Source organism: Podarcis tiliguerta (genome assembly GCF_965153285.1).
Source record: "Podarcis tiliguerta genome assembly, chromosome: 17".
Lineage (NCBI taxonomy): Eukaryota > Metazoa > Chordata > Lepidosauria > Squamata > Lacertidae > Podarcis > Podarcis tiliguerta.
The window spans coordinates 34529463-34549433 of NC_139550.1; the positions used below are offsets into that span (position 1 = coordinate 34529463).

The 19971-nt window shown below is 43.6% G+C and overlaps 2 protein-coding genes and 1 long non-coding RNA gene across 11 annotated transcripts in view; 2 read left to right on the forward strand and 1 right to left on the reverse strand.

Moving 5' to 3' along the window:
• The window catches only part of TYK2 (tyrosine kinase 2), a 47549-nt gene extending 43501 nt beyond the window's left edge, over positions 1 to 4048 (forward strand). For 4 of the 7 annotated variants that reach the window (XM_083419448.1, XM_083419449.1, XM_083419451.1 and 1 more), the window contains exon 24: positions 1 to 4048. In XM_083419448.1, coding sequence (XP_083275574.1) covers positions 1 to 135 — 135 coding nt within the window. In that variant the 3' untranslated portion in view covers positions 136 to 4048. The other 3 variants (XR_014506273.1, XR_014506274.1, XR_014506275.1) reach the window with 2 other exon arrangements.
• On the reverse strand, positions 3582 to 8360 carry LOC310667995. Its single transcript, XR_014506522.1, has 2 exons — positions 5990 to 8360; positions 3582 to 5422 (listed from the first exon to the last, which is right to left on the reverse strand). It is a non-coding gene; the product is annotated as an uncharacterized lncRNA (long non-coding RNA).
• Positions 7449 to 19971, forward strand: part of RAVER1 (ribonucleoprotein, PTB binding 1) — a 22210-nt gene continuing 9687 nt past the window's right edge. Inside the window, exons 1-7 of one of the 3 annotated variants that reach the window (XM_083419831.1) lie at positions 7454 to 8070; positions 13404 to 13470; positions 15171 to 15640; positions 17218 to 17409; positions 18100 to 18229; positions 18910 to 19010; positions 19582 to 19665. In XM_083419831.1, coding sequence (XP_083275957.1) covers positions 7852 to 8070; positions 13404 to 13470; positions 15171 to 15640; positions 17218 to 17409; positions 18100 to 18229; positions 18910 to 19010; positions 19582 to 19665 — 1263 coding nt within the window. In that variant the 5' untranslated portion in view covers positions 7454 to 7851. Of the gene's footprint in view, positions 8071 to 13403; positions 13471 to 15170; positions 15641 to 17217; positions 17410 to 18099; positions 18230 to 18909; positions 19011 to 19578; positions 19666 to 19971 lie in introns of all 3 variants that reach the window. The other 2 variants (XM_083419830.1, XM_083419832.1) reach the window with 2 other exon arrangements.

The window sequence follows — 19971 nt, forward strand, 5'->3', positions numbered from 1 at the left end:
ATTTACCGTCTTATGAAAAACTGTTGGGAATCGGAAGCTTCATTCCGCCCGGCCTTCACAAACCTTGTGCCTATCCTCAAAGCCTTCCATGAAAAGTACAGGGCCCAAGCCCCCTCCGTTTTCAGCGTGTGTTGAGCAGGAGGCAGAGATTCTCGGCCAAAGACCACACTCTTCTCTGCACTCGGTGTCTCAGTTCTGTCTTTTTTGTGCCTGGAAAGCCGCAGTGCCGTGGAAGCTGCTTCAGACTACTGGCACACCTTGAGACTCTGACTTCTGCTGTTTTGGTATCCAGAACCAGCGCAGAACATTTCTGCCTTTTGATCTCGCCAAATGTGATGTAATGAGTGTGAAGTTTCTCTGCCCTGAACAAAGGCAGAGGCTATTTATGAAGCAGTGTAAATTGCTGTACCCAGCCTGTGCCTGGAAAGCCACGATACCTGGTCTGAGTGTGTGAGGTCACAGGTGCAGGAAAGTGAGTGAATCAGTTGACTTCCTCACAGTCTTTTTAACAGACTGCTGGGCCTATTGGTCTGATGCAGAGAGAGAATGGGAAGGAGGCCCAAGCTATTCAAGCGCAGCGCTCCAGCTTGCTATAGAAAATAACCATCTTGGACCAATATGTTAAGTGCTGCACTTGCTTATGGAACAGAGGTGAGGTATCTGGCCCTTTCATGTTCCTTGCAAAAACTTTTGAAGGAAATGTGCTTTTTCTGAGACTTGCCTTTGGCCTTTCTTTTCAAAGTAAATGCTTTGGACTCCCAAAGATATATAAACTACCCCACCCCAGTCACCTGATTTCTAGGTGTTTCAGAACTGCAGGAGCTTTTAGATACCACCACCACCACCCCCCCTCTTCCTATAATATATTTGTATTTTCTCTTTGGAGAAGGCTCTCATCTACCCTTTAGAAGTCCAGTGTGGAGCCAGATATGGTCTCAGCTGATTGGATACTGGAGAGGCGAATGTCTTTATCATACATAAGTCATTGTATTTGTGTATATAAAGGATTGCTCCCAAAGAGCTATCCTTACTTGCTCCCAAATAAAGAAAAGGTTGTTGTCCAGAAATATGGCTCCCCGCCCCCAGTGAGAACTTAACTAATGCAGTAGGTTCCTCACTTGTTCTTTGAACTTCCTCATAGCCTACCATCCAGGATATAAACAAGCCTGCCGTTTCTGTTGTACCAAGACGCATTCTCCTTATTATTGTTGGTTTAGAACCAAACACAACCCTCTTCACACACACACCCATCCACTGATGTTGTCAGTCAGAAAATGTGAATTTGAAGTGGGAGGGGGGGCAGAAAGGAAGCTCCAGGCCTTAAATTGTATGGAAATTGAAGAAGAGAAATGTGTTTTGGCCACTAATTTGGTTGCTGCTGCCCAAAAAGCATTCTTATGTAGCAAAGTCACAGTGGTCTCTGCTAGCAAGCCCACATTCTTAGTCTATCATAGAATCATAAAGTTGGAAGAGGTCATGAAGGTCATCTAGTCCAAGCCCCCATAATGCATGAATCTTTTGCTCAATGTGGGACTTGAACTCACATCCCTGAGATTACAAGTCTCATGCTTTACGGACTGAGCTATGATGAAAACTAGCTGCCACCTACCCATGAGAGCATAGCTTTCTGACATTTCTCTAGCTTGAGGCCCAAATTTCTGTTGTTGGCATCCATCTGTCTTGAGACCTCTGGAGGTGAAGTCAGGTGTGTCAAGCATTGAAGTGACCTCCCTGGGATGCAAGCCTGGACAGTGTGAATGGAGGTCCTGTGCTACCCAGATGACAAGGCCCTTTCTCAGCCTCACTGATGTCATCCAAAAAAAAGCAGAGCAGTATGATTGGCCCCAGCTTGGCTGCAGGAGTTGCTGGAAGGAGGCTTACAGGGTGCCGTCCAGCCATCTTAGGGACTCCACTCTGGATTTGTGTAGAGCTTACTCCTTCGCCTTCTTCTGAAGATATCCCACAAGGCAGCAGAGGTTTAGGATCAGTCCTCCTTTTAGATGGGCTACCTTCCCAGGTTGGTGAGCCCTACCTGCCCCCTCATTTCCCTCTACAGCACACGCAGAAACTGCTTTCTTGGGCCCACTATTGGTCTCGTCCACTCAATCTGCTGTAGCCTGTCTTCACATGCAGGGGGAGTCTCTAACTCTACAAGGGTTTGAGACCCGTCAGTTACCCTCACCTGGTTTAGCCAGCCAGTTGAAGCCATTTCCTGGGGTGTGGCAACTGTTGCATGCTGACAGCTCCTAGGACAGCGGTTCTCAACCTGTGGGTCCCCAGATGTTGTTGGACTACAACTCCCATCATCCCTGAGCTTTGGCCTTGCTAGCTAGGGGTGATGGGAGTTGTAGTTCAACAACCTCTGGGGACCCACAGGTTGAGAAAGGCTGTCCTAGGAGTTGAGTGCAGGGTGAACAAACTACCCCAGAAGGAGCATGAGGTGTCTCCCACCAGACGTGGTACCCCTACCCCTACCCACATGCCAAAATACTTCAGAGACTGCAAGTGGGGCACAGTTGGGGGGGGGGTATAGGTAGGACTGGTCAAATGTTCTTATCATTGTCTCCTAGAAGGAATGTAAGAAACGTTTAATTTCTGTTGTCTCTCACTCCTGGCAGACCTGAGTCAATCTCTAAAGAATTGTGAAACTAATTCTTGATGGCCAAGGGAAGTAAGGCCTGCTGAACTCAAAAGAGTTATTTAAAAACAAATGTGTATAGGATCACAGCCTTATATTTGTTTTTTATTGAATGGTATCCCTCCATATCCTTTAAAGTGTTTGTAGCATGAAGAGGTGGCGGTTATCCATTCGACTGTGATGTTACAAAGCTTGTAAAATGTAGGTTGAAATGAGGTAACAGGTGGATTTGTAGCTGGTTGACTGACCAAACCCAAAGAGTACTCATTAATGGTTCCTCGACATCCTCGGAAAAAGTGACCAGTGGGGTGCCGCAGGGTGCTGTCGTGGGCCCATTATTGTTCAATGTCTTTACAAATGACTTGGATTAAGGAATTGAGGGGATGCTCATCAAATTTGCAGATGACACCAAACTGAGAGGGGTAGCTAATGCCGCAGAAGCCAGAATTCAAAATGACCTTAACAGATACTGGGCCCAGGCTAACAAAATGAATTTCAATTGGAACAAATGTAAGGTTCTACACTTAGGCAGGAAGAACCAGAGGCACAAATATAAGATGGAGGAGACCTGGCTTATTAGCAGTACATGTGAAAAGTATCTAGGGATCTTAGCGGACTACAAGCTTAACATGAGTCAACAGTGTGATGTAGCAGCAAAAAAACCAAGCCTTGTGAGGAGTGGTTGAAGGAACTGGATATGTTTAGCCTGGAAAAGAGGAGACAGAGAGGAGATTTGGTAGCCAGTCTCCCTCAAGAGGTTATGGAAACTCCTTCCTTGGAGGCTTTTAAGCAAAGGTTGGATGGCCATTTGTCATGGATGCTTTAGGTGAGATTCCTGCATTGCAGGGGGTTGGACTAGATGACCCTTGGGGCACCTTCCAATTCTGTTACTCTTTATTACTCCTCAAGTGTATAGGACTACTTGATAGAAAAGGCAGAGACATTTGGTGTTAAACTCTATTTTTATTTTATATTTTATAATTGCATACAAAACTGTCTATAAACTTAAATGCTTGTTTTTCAAAACTTGTCTTCTGTCCCCCGGTACATGTTATTTGTGGCAGCCCACCCACCTGTTTTGGCTGGCAAATTGTCTTTGGGCTACAATGCTAAGCTGGAAAACTTTGCATCTGAAACTGCACTTGATTTGAGGCAAGGACTTCTCCCTCCACAGAAGCCTGGACAGATTTTAACTCCCCTCTCCTCCCCACTTTTTATGCATCCAAAACGGGTGTGGGTGTTGGTGTGTGCGTAGAAGGAGAGAGATTGAGAGCTCTGTACTGGAAACCCTGCTCTAATGTGAATGTATTATGTACTACTCTAGCAGCAGCTGGAATCACCAACCACATGTAACAAGATCCTGGTGATGTCCTTTAAATTTTATTCAAATAAACACCATGTAACTTTTAATGGCTCAGTGGAGTCTTGATTACTGTAGGCTGCTTTTATTAAAATTACCATTACTAGAAAACGGCAATCTAGAGTATATTCAAAGTGTGGTGTCGAAACCACACATTTCAACATGTTGTGCTTATTGTTTACTAATTACCATTAATAATAAACAGTCTTGTGGCACCTTAAAAACTAGCAGTTTTATTGTGCGTAAATTCTCAAGGACTAGAGTCCACTTCACTAAATGAAGTAGATTCTAGTCTACAAAATCTTGTGCCATGATAAATCCATTAGTTTTTACGGTACCACAATACTCCTTTTGTTTATGTACCCTTGACAACTATCTTAGCCTCCCTAAGAAGCCCAGTACAGTGGTACCTCGGGTTACAGACGCTTCAGGTTACAGATGCTTTGGGTTACAAACTCCGCTAACCAGAAAGTGGTTGCTCCAGGTTAAGAACTTTGCCCCAGGATAAGAATGGAAATCGCGCAGCAGCAGCGGCAGCAGGAGGCCCTATTAGTGAAAGTGCGCCTCAGGTTAAGAACCGTTTCAGGTTAAGAAAGGACCTCTGGGACGAATTAAGTTCTTAACCCAAGGTACCACTGTATTTACTTTTGGAACTGCTGCCCTTGATCTTTGCATACTGAAAGATGCCATTAACATGGAATGCCGATTCCACAGCTTCCTTGTGTAACTTTTGAAAAATATTTACATAAAGAGTTTTCAGATAGACTGGGTAAATCTGCATTCTACAATGATGCTCAAGTTTATTATTCTTGCAAGATTTAGGAGCTAACTTTAATGTGAAGGGAGAGGAGGAAACATTGTCTCAGTGCTCTTCCTGTTTCCGGCTAAAAATGAGGGTGAAGGAAATACTGGGTGGCAGTGAAGAAAATAAAGAACAGTAAAGGGCATGGAAGAAGAAGATAAAGAGGAGACATGTGAAAAAGAATGCTAGGATCAGAAAGGTACAGAAATGTCAACGAAAAACCTGGATGGGGGAGGAAAGCTAAAAAATTGTGATCAGTGTGTCAAAGGAAGAAAGGTGAAGCATTAAAGTAGTTCAGGAACAAAAGAAGGCAAATGAGCAAAGGCTGATTTTTTAAGCAGTTGCTTTCTTAGGTCTAGCCGTTTCTCTTGAGCAATTCCTCTTGGAAGACTTCAAACTCCTAATTATAAAAGTAAATGGTGATGGATAAAGAAAGGAATAACAGAAGGCTTCGTCCCCAAAGAAATCAGGGTGGCAGCAGGAAGGATGACACTTTAAATTAGAAACATTGCATGACACTTTTAAAGACAAAAGCCATCCTGCCAGTTACAGAAACATCCTCCTGGTAGGAGTTTACCTTAACAGTGTGAAAAGTGTTGAGAATGGCATAAACCAAGCAACTCTCTCTCTCTTTTTTAAAGATATTTATTAAAAGTTTTATAGTTACAGAAAAACAGTGTAAACGAAAAAAGAAACAATGAAAAATTTAACAGACAATACGTCAAACATAAATACAAAAAAGAAAAAGAACAATACATCTAAACAACCAAAAAAAAACCAGACAAAAGCCAAAACACTTAAAAACACATCCAGTTTTAGTATCTTTATCTTTCATTTACTTGTTTCTTTGACTTCCTCACACCTCCCTTTTTTGTATTCTAGTCCAATTAGCTAAATCAGCAAATCCTTTCCCTCTTTCCCAATTTTTTGTTCTATAGTTTATCCTATACCAATCTAACTTTAAATTTTCCACTTTAGTCCATTCACAATCAGTTTTTACTTAATTCTTTATAACATTTCTGCTAAAACCATATAACTTCATTCCAGCATTCTTCTAACATTCATTAATTTTGCAATATTTCTGTAAATATACTTTAATTTTTTTCAAATCTTCTTCCACCGACTCTTCTCCCTGGTCTCGGATTCTGCCAGTCATTTCTGCCATTTCCATGTAGTCAAACCAAGCAACTCTCAAGTGTGAATGGGGTGAGGAAGAGTAAGCAGGTGGCCAGATCCTATGCATATTAGAAAACCTAAGAGGAGAAACCTGCCTCCCACCCTATTTTTCAGCAACCCAAGTGCCAGTCACCAGGCCCACTTGCTGCGTCTGCTGCTGGCTGCTGCTGGTGGTGATGAAAAGGTTCAGGGGCAGTAAGCTGGTGAGGGGCAGCTACTAGCTAAAGAAAGCAAATAGGAGACGGAAGCTATTGCCTTCCTGTCCTCATGGGCTTCCTCCAGGCAGCTGCTCAGCCACAGGAAAATGAGACAATGGCTGCTTTGGTCTGATCCAGCATGTTCTTAATGTCCCAATAGCAACTTGATTTTGTCACTTTGCTTTAGCACACACATAATAATAATAATAATAATAATAATAATAATAATACTTGAATTTGTATCTCACCCTTCCCTGCCGGAGCTGGGCTCAGAGAGGCTAACATATTAATAACACAATATACATAAAAACAAGCAATAAATTGATTAAAATGCATCCCAAAATTAATTCAAATAAAGCCTTTCCAGGTATCTGCTAACAGACAGGCAGATCCTGTAAGGTACACCTGTATTTCCAATCTAACACTAGAACTCAAAAACACCCACAACATGTTAGAAGATTCAGGACAGCTTAAAGAAAGTACCTTTTCATGCAGTGCATAGTGAAAACCATGGAACTCACTCCCAGTGATGGCCACAAACCTGGATGGCTTTAAAAGAGGACTAGAGCAGAGGGCTATGGATGGCTACTAGCCATGATGACTATGCTCTATTTCCATAGTTGGAAGTAGCAGTGCCACAGAATACCAGCTGCTGGGAACCATAGAAGAGAAGGGTTGCTCTTGAGTTTGCATTCTGCTCCCTGATTTCCGCACCTGGCTAGTCACTGTGAGACCATGATGCCTGATCCAGAAGGATATTATTATGTTCTTAAATGTTAGCAGTGGTATCTACATTTAGAAACCTTGCACCTTAACCATGGGTATTGCCAGTGCCGGGTTTACGTATAAGCTAAACAAGCTATAGCTTTGGGTCCCACTCTCTTGGGGGGCCCAAAAAATTTTTAAAGGAAAAAAAAGGGATGTACATTTCCAAAATATGATTAAAAAAATAAACCCTACATACAGTGTTTCACTGTTTACTTGTATTTCAGTTCAACAATTAATTTGATAAAATACATATTTTGCTATGTGCAAATGGCTTTAGATACCTATTAGGTCCATAAATTACCATATAACATACTGTATATTCAACAACAAAAACAGCGACAATTTGTGACAAAGGACAGCTGGACATATAAAGGGCCTCATTACCTTCAGTAGCTTAGGGCATCATTAAAACCTAAATCCGGCCCTGGGTATTGGTGGTGCATTCTGCAACAATAACGTAGGAAATACATCATGTATATAGGAAAAGCAAACAGCTGGCAGTAGGCTGGGGGCGACTCAGGCTGCAGCCGAGGCTGCGCCCGCGGAGCCCTCTCCGGAGCCCTACCGGGGTACCAGCCCGCGCGCTCGCTTCACTGTAGTCGGCTCCGGCCGGGCTTTCGCACCGCGGCCTCGGGTCAAACTCCTCCCTCGAGCGCGCGGGACGAGCTACCGGAAGAAGAAGAGCAAGCAGCCGCCTCCCGCGCGGACCGCGAAGGGTTAACCACTCCTCCCCGCCCCCCGGCCCGGCCCTATCTCATTGGCGCGCCCGACCAACGACTGCCCGGGAGGCGGGCCGAGTCCTTACCCAGGCCAATGGGCTGCCGGCGTGCCGCCACCGCCGCTCTTTCCCAACCCTCGCTCTCGCTGATCTTAGCCTGAGGGCGGGAGAAGAGGACGGCTGGCTCCCAAGATGGCGGCGGCGGCGGCGGTGGCGGTGGCGGTTGTGGCGGGGGTTCCCGCGGCGGCGGCGGCCGACTCTGCCTCGTCGGCCCCGGCCAGCGCCCGCGAAGAGGAGCTCCCTCGCCTGGAGCCGGCCGAGGTGAGGAGCCGCCTGGAGAGGAGCGCCCGGCAGTTCCGCAACCGGCGCAAGGTGCTCGTCCGCGGGCTGCCCGCCGACGTCGCTAACCAGGTGAGCCTTCTCCCCGCCCCCCGGCCGCTTTTCTCAGTCGCCTTCTCCTGCCTGCGGAGGAGCTCTGCTGAACCCTCAAGCCGGCGAAGGGCGCTTTGCTCTCGAAAATCGGCAGACTAATCTGCCTCTGGTTGAGGGCGGACCCTCAGGTCCCAGCCCCTGACCCCACTGCCTTTTCAGAAACTGAAAAAGTTTCGAGATTTGGCTGAGGTTAATTCGCCTTTCCTAGCGAAGCATCATCACTGCTTTTCTCACTTCAGTTCTCGCCAAGTAAGAGCTGAAAAACAGACGAACGAAAAGCCCTTGGCGATTTTATCTGTTCCTGGCTATGCCATTTCCTACAGCAATCTTCTCCAGCCTTCAAGAAATAGATCTTTGCAAACAAAGCTCGTCCGCCAAGGAAAAGTTAGCGCAGAACCTTCTCTCTGACATAGGGTTGTATGTGTAGGGAGGAATATTCAAACCCTTCACAAACTCATCCCCCAGGTGCAACCCAGTACAGATGCAAATGGGAGTCTGACATGTTGTTCAGCTATTTTAAGGGGTTTTCACACACACACAGTGAACACATGAGAGACGGTTGGGTGACACCTTGTAGATAGGCCCCTGCCAACATGGCAACGTATTTTCTGTTCACAGGTATAGTTGTACGCAAACAAGGCTCTTGTCTTTGTACATCTCTGTCTCACAGGCACTGAATGTGCAGCCTTCAGGGGAGGAAGAGTTGGTGTCCATCCAGGGTGTATGTTTAGCAGGTATATAGCCACCTTGGCCCCTCACACATTCACTGAAGAAAGGGCATGTTCTGAACTGCTAGTGGGAAGAGATTTGTGTTCTGCAATACAGACACTCAGACACCATGGCTCACAAACAGACTTCAGACCGTGGATTTTGTATCTGACTTCCTGCCCACTCATACACCATGACTTTGTTAGCTTGGACACCATACCACAAACTATAGCTAAGCCATAACCATAATTCAGCATGATGTCTGAATTGAGCCAGACACGTCATCAATCTTTTCTGTTTCTATGGCTGTTGTAGAAGAATGCACATAATCCTATGGGGCTAGAGGCGACCTCTCAGTTGTGCGTTGTTGTGTCCTCAGCTATGTATCATTGATATATTTCACTACACCTTTAGTTTGTACACCATCTTTCTGTATTGTTGTACTCAAGGTGGCTTACAAGCTGAAGAAACAACAGAATATACAGCCAGGATTACATGTCTTATAATGATCTGATCCAATGAAAATAAGTCATAATAAAAAGAACAACTTTAAAATAAACAAGTTCTATCAAATAAAGTAATATTCAATAATCTGTTAGACAAAATATCATTCTCAAATTATCAGCAAATAATAATTAACCAAATTCACGCTCAACGACCAGTGAATCATTACTAAACTATCATAAAGTCAAGTCACCATACATAATAATAGCACAATACATTCCCATAACCTACACATTGTGTTTTTAAATGCAGGAACCAGAAGTTAGGGTTGTAAACTGTGAATTTAAAAGGTGAAGAAGTGCCAGGGGCATTAGTAGGTGTGGTATTTCTATGCAGAGTCCGAATGCATTCAAGATAGTCACAATATAGTCACTGGTGATAACCATTCATGTTGGTGAAAAAATGCTTATTATTATCTTGTTTACATTTGGACTTTCTAAAGAACACTGACACATCTACTGCTGGTTTCTTGTATTGGATAGAATTTGGCCCTAATGTTCAATCTTTTTTCTTCTATAACCCTGTCACCTGTCAAGTGAGTAACATGATGTACCTGCTGAAGTGGCTTTTACTCTGAAACTTAAGCAGTAGAAATGCATTGGCTTTTAAAGTGCCTGCGGGCTTCTTATGTTTTGCTGCGTACATTACTAGAAAGAGATATTTGTTTTCTTGAGTTAGTTGGCACCCACTTAGTGAGGTTGATGAGCAGCAGTTTTAACACAGAAGGAAGACGACAAGTTATTCACACAACACACCATTATACATTGCTGAAAACCTTTCTCTATGAACTGTAAATTAAACTGGTCATAGTTGTCTGCTTTTGAGGAAACAAATGAGCATGTTTTATTACAGAATAGTAGCACTCCAACAGAGTTGTTAAGGGAAATACAGTGGTAAGGAAGCAGTGTGCGAACATTTTGTCTGTGTGTGTTTACATATTTGCATCTCTTTCAAGATGTGTCACAGAACATGTGATGCAGTAACTTTGCTGAAACTAATCAAGTGTGGGTTGTCTGGTCATTGCCCACCTTGAGTTGGATAAATGGTGGGCTAGAAATGTAAAGAATCTACGATGTCTATGCACATTCTCAGATTTAGTTCATAGAGACCTGAGGGGAGAGTGCTGAAGCCGGAAGAACTCTGATTTCAACCTTGAGCAGTTGAAAGACGGTTGGTTGAAATGCCGCCAATTAATTGCATGCAAGGTGGAGAGCTTAAAAGCTCCTTTTGTGCTAGATTTCCTGGCACAGAAAGAGCTTTTAAGCTCTCCACTTTGCTTATTGGTCTCTGTGAGGTCCTTGTGGGAACTCGCCAGGCTCGCTGGCGTCTCTCGGAGCTCTGTAAGCAAAGCAGAGAGTTTTGGCCCACTATAGGTGGGCTGAAACTCCTAAATGGATAGATACCATTTATTAGAGATAAAGTGGTACCTCGGGTTAAGTACTTAATTCGTTTCGGAGGTCCGTTCTTAACCTGAAACTGTTCTTAACCTGAAGCACCACTTTAGCTAATGGGGCCTCCAGCTGCCGCCGCGCCGCCAGAGCACAATTTCTGTTCTCATCCTGAAGCAAAGTTCTTAACCCGAGGTACTATTTCTGGGTTAGCGGAGTCTGTAACCTGAAGCGTCTGTAACCCGAGGTACCACTGTACGTGTTTTATAAACAGGTTCTAAGATGCACTTCTGTATAAATGTCTCATTTTTAAAAAAAAATCTTGTGAGGCTTACATTAGCATCCACATCCTGTAGTGGAGTGAATTGCCTGATCAGGAAGGGCAATTGAACTTTAGAAAGGACAGTGGAACTTCATAGGAAATCCTCATTGTGTACATTTTACATTATTGCATAGAAACAGTTGAACAGCCCACCAGGTGAAGGTTTGACCCTGTGACCTGTCCTCATTGTTTGGGTGAGATCACTTGATTCCCAAGCACTATTGATTGCTGCCAAAGTATCAGAGGCAGGCTTCTAGAATTGCCTTTAATTGGAATGTCTGCCTTTTCAAGGGCGTCAGTAACACCCTCTCCCTAGAGTTTGGCTAGGTTTATGTCGGAAGAGTACATTGGAGTGTTTCAAGCTGCCTCTGAGAGGCACATTTCAAACCAGAGTCTTGCTCATCCATCTATGCACTCTTGGTCTCATGGTCAGAATGGTGGAGCTAGCTGGCTTGGCAGAGTTTGACCTTGAGCGAGGTTGACTCCTTTCTGTGAAAAGATCACACATGCCTCAAATGAGGTAACCTGTTCAGCTTGCCTGCTTGCTGAAGTGAAAAGTACCTTGAGCAATAAGCGAAAGTGTTGCCTCAGGCAGCATAAAGCACATGCTAAATATTGGCTTGCTGCTGTTCAGGAAGACTGCAGTCTGGAAAGGAAGCTGATCTCCTGTGGTGCCAGCTGTTCTGGTTGATGATTTATGCTGATTATGCAATTCTCTCAGTAAATACAGAGCATAATGTCATCTTTAAGTGGAGGTATAGTGCCTTCTGGTTCTCTTTTATTAAAACATCTTTTTACTTGAAAAACATTTAATGCCATCAACACAAAGTCATTTGGCAACTAATCCTTATAATGGTGAATGTAGGCCAGTTTTGTTTGTGAATTGTACCTTGAGACAATATTTATTACTAGATTTCTATGCCGCCCTTCATCAAAAGATCTCTGGGCCATTCACAAGATAAAAATACAAGATAAAAGCACAAATAGTTAAAACGAAAACAACAAAACAATACCCCCCACATGCACATTTAAAAGGCTGTAGAATGTTGTTCAGCCAAAGGTCTGGTTGAAGAGGAACATTTTTGCCTGGAGCCTAAATATATACAATGAAGGCGCCAGATTAACCTCCCTGTGAAGAGCATTCCACAAACAGGGAGCCACTGCAGAAAACTCCTCACTGCGAGAAGTGAAGTTACAGGGAACCAGGCACAGGGCCTTTTCAGTAGTAGCACCCACCCTGTGGAACACCCTCCCATCAGATGTCCAGGTGATAAACAACCCTTTAAGTTTTAGAAGACATTTGAAGGCAGCCCTGTGTAGGGAAGTTTTAAATGTTTGATGTTTTATTACGCTTTTATGTTTGTTGGAAGCTGCCCAGAGTGGCTAGGACAACCCAGTCAGATGGGCAGATAATAATAATAATAATAATAATAGTAATATAGAATATCCAAAACATATCCATTGAGCAGGTAAGTTTGTTCCTCGTTTATCTCAGAATGGATGAGTTCAGAATAAATTAAAACATTTAAACATATTTTACTATTTCAGATACATCATGTGAAAATGAAAAGAGCCTATGTCAACCAAACCTTATTATAAACTGGCAACAGGGATTGTCAGACCACACCACAGTAAAGTTATTCTTAATGTGACTTAACACAATCCTCAGCTTATTCAATAATTTTCTAATAATGTATCCCATATAAAACAGAGAGGGACTTCTGTTTTCCATCACATTCAGTTTTGAAGTTACAAGCACTTTAACAAAGAATTATTTGTTTAAGAAGACTTCCCAAAACCATATTTGATTATTATTGGGCTTTTATGGATTTAGGATCAAAATGTGTATCTGATTACTTTATTTGAGGGGTGGCCAGTAATATTACTGAGTTTGAACCCAGAAAGGGGACTTTTAAGAGTAGAGCATATTTGCTATTTGACTTTGTCAGTTCACACGCACACACAATGTTGCCAAACTTTTACTCTTCTGCTCAACAAGAGAGAGCTTTTCAAACCAGTTCTGTGAAAACCTGAATTGTGTGGCATGTTTCGTTGGACTTTGTCCAAGCCTGCAAGATAAATCTTCAGATAAAAAAATCCAGAACCAGGAAATGCTCAAAGCGTTGATTAGGCTTTGCTGGAGTTGCTGCCAGTACATGGATGCAGCTTTTACTATAAAATGAAATACTCATTTCATGCTCTACAGTTTAGCAGTGGGGTGTGACTGGCTTCAGGAATGAGGACTGGGTGTATTTTGCTGAAACTATCCTCTGGGCAGATTTTGGCCTCTGTGGACTGGAGTGGGGGAAGTGGCTGGGATTCCTTTTGATGAAAGAGGTAATGTTTCCCACTCTGGCTCAAACTGGATTTCTTCTGTTGACTTTACACAGGAAGTTCATGATCTGCTAAGTGACTACGAACTAAAGTACTGTTTTGTGGATAAATACAAGGGAACTGGTAAGTAAACTAGCATTACAGAATTCTCCTTTCTGTCATAGGGTGGGTTGACTCTGTTCAACTCTTGACAAATAAAAAATAATCTACTGAACCTAGCTGAATGGACATCCCCTTTCAATTAATCTCCATTGAATGCAGATTCATGGGTAACTAAAAGATTGGGTTGATGCACATAGTTTATGTGGGTGGAGGTCTTTTCTAATATTCTTCTTGCTTGCTCTCACTGGTGTGAACATGTTGTTTGTCTTGGTCTTACTGTCCTCTGCGTGTGATCATCCTTCAGTTTTGGACATTTAGCCATATGTGAGGTGGCTAGTGACTTCATTTGGAAAATTAGAAGCCCAGGAGCCCCATGAGGTCTTGTATGTGCCATATGGGGGTATCTGGTTTTTGTGCTGGAAATAACACCATTGTCTTTTTCTGTTCATTTCTGAATATCCATAACTCACTCTCCACAGGTTGGGCAAGGCTACACATATATTCTTCCTTGTTTAAACAGTATAGTATTGTTGTGCATTAGAAATTGTTCATGAAAAGGAAAAGCTTCTGGCATGCATGCCTGAACGCTGGTGGTTCTACTAGTGGGCCATTCATCCCATCAATCCTAACATCAATCAAGGGGTGCGGGTGGGACTGTGGTCTAAACCACTGAGCCTCTTGGGTTTGCTGACCAGAAGGTCGGCGGTTTGAATCCCCACCGCGGGGTGAGCTCCCATTGCTCTGTCCCAGCTTCTGCCAACCTAGCAGTTTGAAAGCACACCAGTGCAAGTAGATAAATAGGTACCACTGCGGTAGGAAGGTAAACAGGGTTTCCGTGCACTCTGGAACTCGTAATGGTGTCCCGTTGTGCCAGAAGCCTGGAAAGCTGTCTGTGACAAACGCCGGCTCCCTCCGCCTGAAAAGCTAGATGAGCGCCGCACCCCATAGTCACCTTTGACTGGACTTAACCATCTCTTAATAAAATATTAATTTAAAATGGAGTAAAACTGGGATTTAGATGTATGTGTAAATACATTAACGAAAAAAGAGGGAAGAAAGCAAACTTAGCAAGGGATGAATATCAGCAAATTTAAGTCACTTGTATATTATTTGAACAGAGTAGTCACTAAGTTTATAAAAGGCACAACATTTATTTAGGATGGGGAAACACCAAGAGTAACCACAGATGTGCTCTTAAACTGGATGTGTAACTCACACCGTAAGCACCTAAAAGTCTTGGGGTAAACAATATTAATTTATCATGTCCCTGGCAGTTAGTTTTATTACAGCATCTTCCAGCTCTGAATGTCAGATGTTGGCAATGAAAAGAAAATAGTGGCCTGCGTCATGCTGTGCTTGATATCTGTTGTTTGGCCACAACTAAAGACAGTTTCTGGACTGCGTAGATTTTCTGTCTAGTCCAGCACGACAATTCTGTTGTGTACAGACAACAACCAATTAACGTGCATCCGAATGACGTATGATTGTGCATGCATGCACAGCACCGAACCCAGAAGTGACCCAAAAACATCACTAAACGCGTCAGAGGCACAACAGGGCAGGGCATACCAATATGCAGTGGGCTGGGAACAGAACCTCTGCGCAAAATGGTGATTGACTGTATACACCTTGAAATCTATGCAGAGGTTTGTGGGCCTTGACTTGTGTGTTGCTATATAACGTCTTGTCAATAGCTTTTACATAACCTCGATCTCTTGCAGCTTTCGTCACGTTACTGAATGGGGAACAGGCAGAATCGGCCATTAAGCAATTCCATCTGAGCAAGCTGCGAGACAAAGAGATCACAGTGCAGTTACAACCTACAGATGCCTTGCTCTGCATTGCCAACCTGCCTCAGCTTTACACGCAGCAACAGTTTGAGGACCTGGTTCGGCCCTTTGGGAACCTGGAACGCTGCTTCTTGGTGTATAGTGAGAAGACGGGGCACTCCAAAGGCTATGGCTTTGTGGAGTACATGAAAAAGGATTCAGCAGCCCGAGCAAAATCTGACCTGCTGGGCAAACAGTTGGGAACACGGACTCTGTATGTTCACTGGACAGATGTTAACCAGTTGACCCTGGACCTCATTCATTCAAAGTGCTTATGCATAGATAAACTGCCACACAATTACAATGACATAGAAGAACTGAGGCAGACCTTCTCTGCCATCTGCCCTCCAACATTCTGTCAGGTAAGCACCTTGGGCCACAGGGAAGAGGGCTGCCCTTCCTGTCCTGAGTGCAGCACTCAAAGCAGTTTCACACAACAGGCTTATTGCACTTATTTTAGGATCCATTTACCAGGATATTTCTGAAGCAACAAAAGATCAGGCTGCCACCCCTTCCAGTTTGCTTCTGTGAATAGCACAACAGTGTTGTGTCACAAATTTCTTCAATAATGAAATTTAGAAACTTACTGCTGGTCCTAAGTGCTTGGTCACTCACTGCCAGGGGATTAACATTTGGCATAATTTCCAGCTCAAAGAAATTGGTTTGCTTGAATCACACAACCTATCCTAAAAGCAAAAAGTTTGTTTTTCGGTGTGCTCAACATAGAATACAGTGGTACCTCGGGTTACATACGCTTCAGGTTACAGACTCCGCTAACCCAGAAATAGTACCTCGGGTTAAGAACTTTGCTTCAGGATGAGAACAGAAATCATGTGGCAGCAACGGGAGGCCCCATTAGCTAAAGTGGTGCTTCAGGTTAAGAACAGTTTCAGGTTAAGAACGGACCTCCGAAACGAATTAAGTACGTAACCAGAGGTACCACTGTAATAGAAATGTAGAGTTGGAAGGGACCACAAGGATCATATAGTCCATGTTGACTAGACTGCACTTCTGGCCAGGGTCAAGGAAATGTAAAGAACATAGAAGCCTAATTCTGTGGCCACAGATAGTCTCTATTCAATTCTATATAGTTTTGAAATACTGGCACCTGTCTCCTCCATATTTTTTGTGGTTTTCTATAAACGTGAGATGGGCTATATCCTTTTTGCCACCTGATAGCTGTAGCAACAGATGCAGCCACACTAGTAGACTGTTTGCCACACCAATTTAAGTAGTAGTATTAATCTGTTGGGTAGAAAATGTAAAAGACTCTGGCTCAGGCAGGTGCATATTTTAAAAGCTGCACAAGCCCCATCAGTGCAAATGGGATATAATTAGCCAAATTACCTGTTGTAACAGTCTGGTCATGCTAATAACAGGGCTATTGGCTATAACTTCACCTTCCTCTGTCCCCCAATTCCATATAACAAAATGTGAATTGCAACATAGTGCTTTCTTTGACTGCATTGTTGGTCTTTTTGAGGGGGAAAGTGCTTGTTGGTTACCAACCTTAAGGCAAAAGAGGGATGAGGTTGGCTGTTGCGATCGTGCTAATGAGACTCTCGTGGGGGGTTGCTGTAAGATTGTTCTGTCATTCGCCCCTAGCCTAGCAATTCTCTTGTAGTAGCTTGGTTCTCTTGACAAAATGAGGTGATACATGTCCCAGTAAGCCAGAGATAACCATTGTGGTGCTTTCCATATGTTGGACTACAGTTCTCATCATCCCTGACTACTTGCCATACTGGCTAGGGCTGATGGATGTTTGAATTCAACATCTGGAGGGTACACATTGACTACTTCTGTCCTAAGCGCAGGAGGATTTACTGATGCAGAATCTTGCTGGGATTCCCTTTGGTTGGCTTAAAGCGTATAAAGCAGCCATGTCCTCTTTCTTTTGTGCCTAGTCACCTTCTTACTGCCTTCTTTTCCTTTTGCATAGTTGGCATGTGGTCAGGATGGGCAGCTAAAGGGCTTTGCAGTCCTCGAGTACGAGTCAGCTGAGATAGCAGAGATGGTCCAAGAGGCCACCAATGGCTTGCCACTTGCTGGAAACCACATCAGAGTGTCCTTCTGTGCTCCAGGCCCTCCTGGGAGAAGTATGCTAGCTGCTCTGATAGCAGCACAGGCAACAGTAAGGTTCAATTCACAATAATTACTGTATGGTTTTATGTTGTGAGCTGCACTGAGATTTTCTTCATAGCAAGTGGTATAAATATGTTAAATGATGCCGCTTCCTGTGGGTAGTTTGAAATCATCTCCTTGCCAATACTGTACCACCTTTTGTTCCTTTATCCACCTTTCTCCTCATGCCTGTATCTTTTTAAGAGGTTTATACTTTGGCCCTGAGCTGGGTGTTGCATCTCCAGGGACTGACACAATGCCTCCATTGTTTTGGTTTTGGACAGACTTCTGGCTCATCAACAAGGCTTCCTCCTGTAGCCATTATCTGTTCTATATGGGCATCCACTGTATTGTGCGGATGGTTTGATACTGATAGACTCATTAAGTAAAAAGGAGAGCAACTTAATTACATTTCAGCTCACCTCATTACAAGGGTACATGTTTGAATCAAAACAAAATACAGCTCACAGAAGCCCAAAGGTCCCCCTCCAATGGCCCAATGTGGCAGTTGTCTGTCTTAAGTGTTCTGTGTTGTAAACTGTTAGTTACTTTGTGGTCTGAAACCTTAACTGTACACTCGGATGCTCCCTTCCTGCATGGTTAGAGTCATGATCATGAAAAGGTTCTTCTATCAGTTAGTGAGTCCGGGTGCCTCTTGATTTTGTTTTGTTTTGTTCTTTTGCTGCTGTTGCTTTTACAGGCACTTAACCGTGGAAAAGGGCTTCTTCCCGAGCCCAATCTTCTTCAGATTCTGAACAGCTTAGGGAATCCTACGTCAGTCCAGCTCTTATTCAACCCTCTCCTTCATGGAGCCATTGGAGGAAAGCAAGGCAAGTATGCGTAAGTGGCCCTCAAATAGGATGTCTCTGAAAGCACCTTTGGTATTGAGCTATGTGATCTTGGGGTTTCCTCCCACTGTGAGCCCATTGAGTATGTTAGATCTCAGCCCTATGTTAGATCTCCTCAGCCCTAGTGGCATCTGCTAATGGCCAGATGTGTTGTCACTGACTTGATTGGAGCTGCAATCGGACAGGGATTGTTTGTATTCACAATACAGATATGACAGTTGTTGTTTTTATCTTGGGCTGTAGAAGAGCAGGTTCAAAAAGATGGGAAGCTTTCCTCAGATCAGAAAGAGCTTGAATTCTTACCAAATATTTGTGTTGGATACAAAATGGATCAGATGGCACTTTTGCAGATGTAGTATGTGCTTTAGAGTTCTTCATGAGGCAACCAAAATGGTGTTCATTCTTACTCGACAAACCCTTATCTAATGTGAGGGTTTGTGCCTAACAAACTAGTGCTGTCAAGTAAGAAAAAAAAAACTAACTTGGACTCATTCATCAAAAGCAAAAGTGAATAAGGTATTCTGATAAAAGATGAAGGGTTTCACGGTTTGGGCTGTTCTTTTTGGTTCAATTTGCATTACTGCAGTATTTTGAGAGGTTGCTAAGGGATTCCCCACCCCATTACATTGGAGAGTTTTTAAAACTTTCCTTTTCTTTTTCAGGAATCCTAGGAGCCCCTCCATCAGTGCACCTGCTAAGCAACCCTGCCCTGTCCACAGCTCTGCTTCAGCTAGCGCTTCAAAATCAAACACAAGCACAACAGGTAACTGCCATTCAGTGATGCAGGTAAAATAACATTGATGTTAATCTTTGCCCTATCCATGGATGGGCTGGTGTTCCATATTGCAAGAAGATAAAGAACAATCTCCTTGTCTCTCTCCCCCCCGCTCCTAAAACCCCCCCTCTATATACAGATACATATCTCTGCAGGGGCAGCGACTGCTTTGGAAACAATTACCTTGGGGTTATACCTGGGGATCATTTTCTTCCACTACTCACCAGCAGCCTAACTCACTTTAGCCTCACACTCAAAATAATTTAGTTGCATCTATTCTTTAATTCTTCACTGGAGCTTCTCTGTGTACAGTTGCAATGCTATGCCGAATGGCAGGGAGAATTTTATCAGCTGTGGTTTCATCTGGTTCCTACAGGGCAAAATCTAGTCTGCTTGATCTCCTGGTAATAGAAATGTCCTTGGGGTGGCTTGCAAACAGCAGGAGTATGATGCAGGCTCTTACTTTCCAACTTCCTTCTCTGTTTTTTCTTGTCTGTTTTAATTCTCTTGGCTTTTAGTAACCCTGTCTCTGGTCTCTATTTGCTTTCTGCTCCAGAAGGCATTTCTTGGAAACTTGCTCTTAGTCCAAAACCAGGTCTGGACACAACTCCTGCAGAACAAGGAAAACCAGGCCATATTCCATGTGAGTGGTAGGCCAGACCTGTGTGTGAAAATCACGCTGCTTGTGTGTGGGTGTTTATTGTGTGTACGCTGCATGAAGGTGCACTGCAGGGACCATCCTCCAGCTTTAATCATATTCTAGTCTCACTGGGGAGGATGTGTTGTGCAAGACATCCCCCTAGATCTAGGACTTCACCCTGTTTAAGCCTTAAACCCCATAGTTTCAGGGGGGCTGGCTTGCGGTAGCATTTAGCATGACTAGTAGAAGGCTTTCTGATAAAGAGAGGGTTCTTGGTTGATGAGGAACACTCTTGTCAGTATGCAAGTC